At 44.4% G+C, this 10,200-nt stretch overlaps 4 protein-coding genes across 5 annotated transcripts; 3 read left to right on the plus strand and 1 right to left on the minus strand.

The window, feature by feature from the left end:
• Positions 1-202: 202 nt before the first annotated feature.
• On the plus strand, positions 203-3,289 carry LOC127314727 (uncharacterized). 2 transcript variants are annotated; one of them, XM_051345248.2, is made up of 8 exons: positions 203-552; positions 692-760; positions 909-938; positions 1,617-1,649; positions 1,810-1,880; positions 2,408-2,504; positions 2,835-2,927; positions 3,013-3,289. In XM_051345248.2, the coding sequence occupies exons 1-8, from the start codon at positions 466-468 to the stop codon at positions 3,049-3,051; spliced, it is 519 nt and encodes a 172-aa protein (XP_051201208.1). In that variant the 5' UTR covers positions 203-465; the 3' UTR covers positions 3,052-3,289. The 2 variants fall into 2 exon arrangements, with proteins under 2 accessions (XP_051201208.1, XP_051201209.1); XM_051345249.2 differs by having other exon boundaries at positions 206-552; positions 2,423-2,504.
• Positions 3,290-3,635: 346 nt separating this feature from the next.
• On the plus strand, positions 3,636-5,377 carry LOC127314725 (uncharacterized). The gene is made up of 6 exons (XM_051345246.2): positions 3,636-3,798; positions 3,895-4,080; positions 4,314-4,480; positions 4,657-4,741; positions 4,845-4,913; positions 5,045-5,377. Exons 1-6 carry the CDS (start codon positions 3,706-3,708, stop codon positions 5,213-5,215), a joined length of 771 nt encoding a protein of 256 aa, XP_051201206.1. The 5' UTR covers positions 3,636-3,705; the 3' UTR covers positions 5,216-5,377.
• A 698-nt stretch (positions 5,378-6,075) lies between these two features.
• LOC127314726 (uncharacterized) lies at positions 6,076-6,816 on the plus strand. The gene has a single exon (XM_051345247.2). It carries the CDS (start codon positions 6,121-6,123, stop codon positions 6,694-6,696), a length of 576 nt encoding a protein of 191 aa, XP_051201207.1. The 5' UTR covers positions 6,076-6,120; the 3' UTR covers positions 6,697-6,816.
• Positions 6,817-7,040: 224 nt separating this feature from the next.
• Positions 7,041-9,179, minus strand: LOC127314728 (acyl-CoA-binding domain-containing protein 1). Its single transcript, XM_051345250.2, has 4 exons — positions 9,025-9,179; positions 8,159-8,276; positions 7,403-7,465; positions 7,041-7,290 (listed from the first exon to the last, which is right to left on the minus strand). The coding sequence occupies exons 1-4, from the start codon at positions 9,034-9,036 to the stop codon at positions 7,205-7,207; spliced, it is 279 nt and encodes a 92-aa protein (XP_051201210.1). The 5' UTR covers positions 9,037-9,179; the 3' UTR covers positions 7,041-7,204.
• Between the last annotated feature and the right edge of the window lie 1,021 nt (positions 9,180-10,200).

Below are 10,200 nucleotides of genomic sequence, written 5' to 3' on the forward strand. Positions count from 1 at the left end.
ACCGCCCACGCCCACGTGTCTCCTCTTTCGTCCGGATTCCCCGAGCCATCCTCTTTTTTCCCGAGAAACGCCGCTTGGGGAGCACACGACTGGAAAACTACTCCTCCCCATGCCAAATCTTCCTCCAATTCGGACGAAAATTTCGCCGGATTTGGGCGTGGGGAGCCCCAACGAGTGGGGATGCTCTAATTCCAAAGCTGGGCCATCCGTCCCATGCGCATCTCCGTCGCTCCTGTCACTCTCTCCCAAGTTCGAATAGGCCGCCGACGGCGCCCCAGCACCCGGCGACGCACTCTCTCTTCCCCTCAGCGCCCATCTCCGCCGCTCCCTCCCTGTACCAGGGCGACCGCGGCGGGCACCACGGGCTGCGGCGGCGCATCCCGAGTCTCGAGGTCCATCTCCTATCAACCGTTTGGTGCGGCGGCGACGGGGGAGGCACCGGGCAGGCGGCCTTGCTGAACACCCATGGCGACTGCGACGGGGAGGTACAGCAACCTCGACAGATCTTTCAAGCTGGCCGCTCGCTCCCTCCTCACCGCCTTCTCCCGCGAGGTACAATCCCTTCCTGCCCTAGCCGACGCCGGTCCCGCCTCTGACATGCCTACTCGAATCCCCGGATCCTGTATGTGAAAGGGATTCGCCGGTCGTACATGCTTTCGATACGAATTGACTCGTTATTTTCGCGTTTTAGGGTGTCAACAAGGCTTTCCCATCGTTCACGGATGCCGAAAGGGAGCGCCTGTACCAAATGTTCATCTATGTGAGTGTTCTAACCATTCCTTAGTTCACAGTTACTGCCAACTCCGTAAATCTCTGCCCTACGTGCTAGTCTGGGTTTTGTATCTGTATCTGACTGTCACTGCTAGAACTTTTTTTTTAAAATCTGTTCTCCTTTTCTATTTTTTCAGGTGATCAAGTCTCTGCATGGCAACATAGAGGTACAATTGTTGTGCCCAAGCTGGTTTCTAGTGTGATTCAAAGATTTAAGATTCCATCGAAGGACAGTTTAACTCATGCACTGTGGCAGTTTGACTCATCAACTCCTGTATATGCTGAAAAACCCATGCATTTCTAGATTTGTTTGGTGCTAGCTGACTGGCGGCAGTCTTACTTCAGAAACAGAATTATTCAATAGTTTTCTTGTCCTTTTATCTATAGCGTTGTACTACTTGCAATCTGTGCAATTACATGTTTTATTCATTCTACTGTATGTGTGCCTTAGGCAGACAAGGCATACTCAATGTCTAGGCTGCTCAAACACCACTTCAGAGGTTAAAACATAGTGATGAGCTAGCTCAAACACCAATTCAGAGGGAAAAAATAAATAGTGATGAGCTATTACTGTATTGCAGTGGAAGATTTATTAATATCTAGCAGTGCCAACTCTGTCAATCTCTGACCTGTTTCCGTGCCATTTCCATGTGCCTGATCACGATAGTTTGAGCAGACTTGGGCAGCTTAATTTTTTCCGGCATATGCAGCTGACCTGTGAAGCTAATATCTCTTATATTATGTCTGCTCAAACTAATGCTGCTCTTTTATCTATTTATTTCTTCATGCGTTAGCACTGTATTGATGCCAATCTATTGAAGTGATACCTTCTCTTCATGCTGCAGGAGGGATTCCAGCAATTCTGCGACGAAATAGAAGTAATTTCTTGTGCAATACTTCCTCACAATGTTGATATATTCTGAGTGTACTTTTGGGCTCAACATAACTAGCTTCTACTAGCTTCTGAACACCTGCGATAAATGTTGCGATTGTGGAAGCATTTTGAAGGTTTAATGCCATGACTATCAATTGTTTTAGGTTGCTACTGTCCTTGACAAGGTAGATCAGTTTGTTGAAGAACAAAATCTGGATGTGTTATCTGCAGACAAGTAAGAGCTGTTTTCTTTGCATTTGTGACCCTGTTGGGGAATTTCTGGGTTCTAAATAATGTTCAGTTTTCTAAGAAATACGTCTCACGTTACAAATAAGCTGGTTAGGAATTGCAGTCAAGGTTCTCTTTTGTACTACCCAATACCCAAACCTACGGTATATAAATAAATGAACATGTTCTTTCTGGAAATCCAGCACAGGTTTTCTTGATTTGTCCTTCGTTCACAGTTACACATCTAGTTCACTTGAGATGAAAGCTCATTCAGTTATAAACCTACCAATGTGTGTGTATAACTTCTTTCTGGAAATTTAACACATGTTTTGTTGATGAATTATTGTTGCTTGTTAAAAGCCAGACAATGTAGTTTGCTTGGGATGACAGCTTACTCATTAACAGGATGAAAGCTCATTCAGTTATAAAGCTATATAATGTGGGAACAAATTTTTCTGGGACTTTTGCACATATTTTTGTTGAATTATTTCTGTTTGTTAAAGGTCAGATGATGTAGTTTACCTGGGATGACAGCTCACTCATTAACAGGACTAGCGTTGAAGACATTAAAGAAAGGATATCAAAGGAGAAGAAAGAAGAAATCGAATATTTGAAAGGTTTACTAGAGAAGGTATTATCCATGTAAAAGTCACTTTTCCAGAATATAGGTGTGATTTAAGTTTATCATTGAACTGAGCCTTCATTACTCCATGCCCTATGGTGGGTTTTGAATCATATTTTCTTGATTTTTTACTAAGTAATACTTTAGTTCGTTGCACCAAAGCTCGAAGACTTTACCATCATCATGGTATTTAGTTGCTAGAAGTGAGCCCCACTTATTGTCAAAATTTGTGGCGCTGTAAGTGTTACGGGGCGATCACCTTAAGAAGGGCAGACAAAGCCGATTCATCATTATCTCAAGTTAATTCTGACTGGCTTTTTGCCATCACCAATAATGCAGACTGAAGAAAGGAACAGTGCCTTGAAGGCCCGAATCGAACACTTGAAGGAAGGGGTGGCGGATTTCAATGACACAAGAGATGCTCTCAAGAAGGTTTTCCTTGTGACACTGTTTCTATTGTGCTGTCTTCTTATTATACGTCTCATCCTGATTCCATTTCTTGGCACTTCTATCGCAGCTGGAGCAATGGAAGTTCTGCCTGTCGGAGCTACAATGACAATTAAGCTTCTGTGGTACTCAATGCAGTCAAAAGACACCTCTCTGTAGCTTTGTGTGGTCGTAGAGTGGAAGCTGATTCAGCAATCATACTCCCCCAGGAACCAATGCTGTTGTGTAACATAGAATTATAGTGTGATTTGTAATGAAAAAAATGTTGCATTGTACCCTCTGAGTTGCAAAACGTAGCCGTTGTATTGGTTGCTAGTAATATATGCTACTGTTTGTTGGGTTGTGTATTTCTTTGGCTCCAGTTTCCTGCACCTAGCAGGCTAGCAGGCAAGCACCCATAATTGATGCTTGCGTTAGTGGTCATCCACATGACACGTGCACTGTCCTGGTTACACCGTTCTCCATTAACATTTGTTTTTCAGTTTGGGCACCAAATCATCATCTATTTATCCTCCAATTTATCGCATTTGTATATTTGAAATTCCAACTGCAAGCCAACTCTAGACTATGAGTGGCAGAAAAGAGAAAATTAGTATGGTTTTCTTGAAGAAAAGTAGGCACATGCTCTCTGTGGTTTCCACAGGACCTTGTGATTTTGAGACCACAAACATCACTCTTGTCTTAGCCACAGCATGTCCATCCAAATGGCACCCATCATCGTCCTCCACACCACCAGCAGCCATCCTCCCTGCAGCCCATCACCATGGCTGCCACGCTCTCCTCCTCCTCCAAGCACTGCTCCGTCGTCAGGGCTCAGCATTCACCACGCCCTTCCCTCCTCTCAACATCATCAGCTGTGAGTGCTGCTTTGTGTCTCCCTCTTCACGTACTGATTCTTTCGTCATTCCTATGGTTTTTGTTGTTGATACTCTTGCCTCTTGTGATCGTGCAGAAGAAGACTGCCTTCCATGGGGTGGCCTTGGTGGACAGGCGGTGGCAGCGCAATGGCGGCGCGCGGCGGAGGCTCGTGCAGGTGAACGCCAAGACTGCCGGCGCCTCCAAGAACATCGAGGTGGAGGTTGACAAGCCGCTCGGCCTCGCCCTCGGCCAGAAGCCAGGCGGTGGCGTCATCATCACCGTCAGTACTACCAGCCGCCCTCCCCACCCATCTCTACCTTTGCTCCTGCCTACTTTTATTGAAGAATACATCTGATCAAAACAACTTCATGACTGACCTTATGTGTTTAAAAAACAATGAACAGCTGCTTCATTTGCTGAATCATAAATTGAGCTAAACTGAAAATTATCCATGAAGGATTGCAATTAGCAACTTTGATTAAAATTGGTTGGTTTCGGATTAAATCATGGCAGGCTGTGGAGTCGGGAGGGAATGCAGCAAGAGCAGGGCTCAAGTCAGGTGACCAAGTGCTCTACACAAGCAGCTTCTTTGGAGATGAACTCTGGCCGGCAGACAAGCTGGGCTTCACCAAGACGGCCATCCAGGCAAAGCCAGACTCTGTCTACTTCGTAGTAAGCAGGTGCGCACCTGTACCTCCCCTCACTGTCTGAATGGTTAATTTGTTCAGAGATCAGGAGCTGGCAGTACTTTTAAGTCTGAATTTTAGGAAACTACTAATTTCCCTGGAAGATGGAGTGGGTTTCCATCGATCCTCAGATTTTTACACAAATTCTCAACTCTCTATGATGACATCAGGGGTGGTGGTAATGTTGATGTGAAGCGTCTGCCAAAGAGGCCGGCGCCGCCTCGGTTTGGCCGAAAGTTATCTGATTCACAGAAGGTAAGATCAAGAGAGCCCTGGCCGCTTCATATTTTTTCTATCACTGCAAAGTCCTTCTAGACCTTGATATGTATGCTTATAACATGCCACATTCAATTTCCAGGCTAGAGCAACACACATCTGCCTTGATTGTGGATACATATACTTTCTATCCAAGCCTTTTGAAGAGCAGGTAAGATCAAACACGTTTCTCCTTCAGATGACTAGCGAGATCAGCTTTTTGGCATGTGCACATGGCGAAGTTAAGGTGTCATTTTTGTAGTTTGCATGATGGGCCTGTGATTATTTTCTCCTTCCTTTCAGCCTGATGAGTACGGCTGTCCCCAGTGCAATGCGCCAAAGAAGAGATTCGTCAAATATGATGCGGAGTCCGGGAAGCCCATTGGCGGTACACTGCCACCTCTTACGGTGATTGTTAGTTTGGTGATCGGCATCGCTGGAGTAGGGGCTTTGCTTGTGTATGGCCTTCAATAGGCTTCTCGTCAGAAATTTTGTTTGTGGCTGTGCATCAAGTAGCTCAGCCGATTGCTCCTGTACTCTATCTAACAGAACATTCCGAGTGATATATATAACGAAGGGGTAAAATGTAATATGTTCTGTTTGAGGCTAATTGCAAATCCAACATTATTTGGATCATATTCTGCTTTTCCCCCAAAGGGTAGTCCAGTTTCCAGACTGTTTCCAGTGTCATGTTGCTCTCGATACACCGGTGATTTCTGTAAAATGGTTATGGGATTCTGTGTGGTGTTGGTATTGAAAGGTATGCATCTTGTCGTGCACAAATATGGCCACAACCATACAAAAGGCAAAAGGCCCTTTTGGTGAGTTGTGGCTGATGAAACCATGTCTAAAATTCACCGACTTTTGACTGCAGTTTCGTGTACAGCGGATTACCTAAGCTTTGTCACGCCCTCTTAGATAGCCATTATAATAAGTGGAATGGTGTACTGAAGTCCATAACTGCTACCACTATGGTTTTGTGTGGTTGTGAGCTTGATGCATCTAATGTAATCCTGGTCCAGTTCATGATATCAGCCATCATTTTCGGCTGCTTAATCAGCTTTTATGCCTAAATGGAGGCAATAGAAGAATAGTTAACCCCTATTGAACCCCAAGCATAATCTGAGTCATGCATGACACTGACCTGACCTACAAGCCCCCAAATTTATATGCCATATTTCTCTAGGATTTGTTCATCTACCAGATTAAAGTAGGCCCCTAGACATCAGCACACAGTCAGGTAGTTAAAATTAGTTGGAACCAGAAGAAGCTGATATAGACTGCATTGCCAATCTGCCATCTTCTACAACCAGCCTACTACTACTTATTAGTGCGAGATCAGAGGTGGCATAGAGAGTAAACTGATAGAAAAGGCTGCCATGAGCTTCTGGGGATCTGCAGGCACCTCGGCTGTGTGGGGGCCATCCCGCCATGGGCCGTCTCCATTGGTACCCCTCATGGTGGTACTGGCCTTGGGGTGGGTCATCTACAACGAGACCCTGATGGGGTGGTATGAGCTGGTCACCGAGGTGCAGGAAACCGTGACCGACAATGCCATGGTCTTCATCCTCGCTGCCGGGCTCCTGCTGCTCGCCATCGTCCTCCTCAGCAACCAGATGGAGGTCATCCTCGTGCCGGTGGTGCTAGTGCTGGTCATGCTCCTGATTCAGAACATCGTTGTTGCGGCGCTCCTGCTGCTGCTGGTGGTGTACTTCGCCGGAATATACTACTACCCGCCTCAACGGGGCTACTACGGTGGCGGCGGCTTCAACGGCGGTGACTGGGCATGCTCTGGGCTGGGGTTCTACATGCTGCTGCTGCTTTGCCTGGTGCTGTGCGCCATGTTTTCAGAGGACGGCGGCAACTGGTGGATTCCAGGTGTGCTGCTGGCAGCATGCCTGCTCTGCCTCAACCTATTCTCAGGTGGCAAAGTCTTAGGCTATGAATACTTCTGAACATGTTTGCTTCTCTTCTTCAGTACAGACCATGACTATTGGTTTATGAGATTTAGAGATGAAATGATGCATGTGTACAAAGAATGTAACTAGTATACAGTACATACTAGCAGTCAGTGATATTAACCTAGTATACGATCCGTAAAAGAACTTCTTGCCCTTTTAGCCTTCAGAGTCCACTACTTTACTTTGCGGTGATGTGAGGGGAGTACTGATTTTTATCAGTTATCAGTAAAAACTAGGCAAATTCAGTACTTGTGAGTTGTGATCCAACAGGAGCTGGTTTAGAACTGGTTTGCCTTACCATGCAAATATGCAATTATCACGGTACACTGGCAGGGATATGTTTGGTAAATAATAATTTAGTAGAATTTTAACGGATAGTAGATTGCGAGAAATAATACATCAAGAAGGTACATGGTTCACATCCCCAGCGGATAGGACAAATATAGTTCTCGTAATAAGATAGCATACAGGTTTCAGCCAATAATAGCTGGTTGGGCCAAATTTAAGAGGTGCCTGCGGCAGCTGCCTCCTCCAGGAGCTGCTTCACCTTGGTGATGTAGTCGCTCATGGCTTCCTCCTTGGATTTTCCTGCAAATATCATGAAAATATTAGCAACGAATGGTGATGTCCTGCAGGAGTATTAGAGTAGACAACAGGATGTTGTTGTAACAGGATAGAATGATTTGAAAAGTAAATGGACCTTTAACAGCCTCCCATGCGCACCATTTGGCTCTGTCCCTCATGTTGAATACGCCAGGTTTAGCTTCAGGAAATTATTAGAAAAGGAGTAAGTACAAGTACGGCGCACTCTATCATGAACACAAAACTCACACCGGCAGGCAAAATGCTGTAAGGCGGACGATAGCATGCTCATACGTGGAGTTAATGCCCCCACTAAATTCACATGGAGAATTAACTCAAGCACTCTGAATATGAACACTTATTAGCAGCCAGATGCCTTAAAGTTTGTCAGCAAACGTATATGATGACTTTGTGGAGTAGTAACTCTACGAAGTTCAGAAATATATTACAGACAGATTCTGAAGAAGCGAAAAGGAGATTACTAGGCAGACTCTTATTATCTACTACTTTTTTTTTAGACCAACCTATATATGCATTAAAATTGAAGATCTAATTCAAGGATAAGCAGCAAAAGGGAAGAAAATACAGTAAGAAGTAGGCTTGGCCTTTTTCTTTTTCCTCTTTTTTTTTTTGGTTTTCACTTGCTTACTAGAGAAATTCCTCTGTATTTCTAACCTTGCGGGCATCAGTTTCCAGTCGAACATCATTTTTGTAGGATTTGGATCTCTCAAGTCACTAAAATAGCTAAGCATTTGAAAATTTTCCATGATGCTTTGAAGATATCATGTTAGATGACATTGAATTGCAGCATTATACAGTGTCCAGCATACTGAATAAATGAAAATATCTACTTAGCGTCAACAAATATACATACGGGTGTTCACATCACCAACAGTGGCTTGCTTGTAGAGTCCATAGAGGACAAGCTTGTCTTCATTGGTGGTGCTCTCGGGCAAGGTCTTCGCCTTCTCGGCGTGCTCTTCGAAATCCTCCTGAGACATACATAGATTCCAAATCATTGTTCAGTGAAGCTACACCCACATAGTCCCCAGTCCAAACCTTTCGGACACATCTAAATTACTACAAATTGTTTCTATACGAAGAAAGCAGGCCTAATCCCCCTCACGCACTTTCCCAGAAAGACTCGCCGAGAAAAGGAAAATGAGGAGATCACACATGACTAGCAGGGAACTGTGGATCAGGGATTCAAACGCAGCATCAAAACACAAGACAGTCTGGATGCATGTCATTTCCTCTGCAATAGCATGAACACTTAGAACACTGAAGCTAAGATCATAAGAATTCATCGGAACAGAGTCAAATGCTCTGCATAAATCATCTCGGCGAGTCCATCTACTGTCCAGATCTCTCACCACAAAATCAATCACAACAATAACCGTCTAGCTAGTCTTTTTCTTCGCTATGATTGGAGAGGACAAGAACAGTCTAGTTGATCTAACAGATCTCGGCAAAATACACAAATCTCTAATAAAATCAAAGCTTAACGGCGCTCCGTTCCCAGCCTGGATCCGTCTAACGAGAAAATCTCCGGGACGACGCACAAACTCACACTATCGTAGACCGCGATGGAACAATCTAACATGAATGGGCAAACGGAATCAAATGCACGCCAAAGACAAAACAATGGGTAAGCTGAATTGGAACCAAACGAGATACTTCAAGATCTCTTCTTCAGAAAATTATATGCTGATTCGGGAGGGACTAGGGAGATCCGTATACCTGCAGACCCATTGCTTGGAGGGTTTTGTTAATTTCTTCCCTTTTCTTGGTTTCAACGATGATGCCGAGACGATGACAGTACCAGATCGATCTCAGATCCTTATATAGCGCAGTCCTTGAATTGTGTTTGTGTAGCGTTGAACACTTAAAGTCCCTTATTTGATCGGTAATTACGAACAGGTCCCTCTGTTGCAGGAGCATTTTATAGAAAGGGCCTCGTATTCATTTTCAGAAACGAAAGTTTCTACTACCTCCGTCCTAAGGAATAAGCACGCGTATTTCAAAACGAACTTTGACCATAAAAATTGAGCAACAAAATCTTGATTATATTATATGTAATTAATATGGTTGGATTCGTATTGAAAAACACTTCCTAATGATGCTAATTTTATACAAACAATCTTTATATATTTGAATCAATTCTTGATCAAATAAAAAAAACACGTAAAACGAGGGCGTCTTATTCCTTGAATCGGAGGAAGTATATACGGAGTATACTAATCTCTAGGTTTCCTTTTTGCGCAGGAATAATAATCTGTAGATTGAGCAAACTAGAGTGTAGTAATTGCACTGTTGCACTAGCAGCTCATGTGAACGGAAACATGGAGGACACAAGAACATAGTTGACCAATATTACTCCGAAGTTTAATAACATTGACATTACTACTCCCTCCGTCCCAGTTCGCAAGGCAAAGTTTTCAAATATCTTGACCCAAGGTGAATTCTCATTGGCTCTAAATTTGCACGTTAAAACGTTAATCGATGCTGCAATTAATTGGGAAATTAAAAAGAACTAGCTGGCCGATCGCTGCATGCACGAAATAGCCGGCCGATCGGCGCTGTATTTTAATTTGCATGCACGAAATAGCCGGCCGATCGCTGCATGCTGCGCCCATCCCGCTCTTCTTCCTCCTTTGCGCGCTTCTTCCTCCTTCCGCGCGCAGGAATTTTTGTTTCCCCCTAAAATTTTGCTCTGGCGCCCAGATGTCCTTCCTAAATCTAGAGATTTCATTGAAAACTCAAACCGAATCTCAGCGCCAATTTAGGTCTTTATATTGCGATGGGGAAAACAAACCAGAGACGAACAGCCGAGTCAGCCCACTCTCGAGCGCTAATCTCATCTCCTCTCCTCGATTCAATGGCGTCGGACGGGGGAGACGAGGGACATCGTCGTCC

This window comes from Lolium perenne, chromosome 7 (genome assembly GCF_019359855.2).
Source record: "Lolium perenne isolate Kyuss_39 chromosome 7, Kyuss_2.0, whole genome shotgun sequence".
NCBI classification, from domain to species: Eukaryota; Viridiplantae; Streptophyta; class Magnoliopsida; order Poales; family Poaceae; genus Lolium; species Lolium perenne.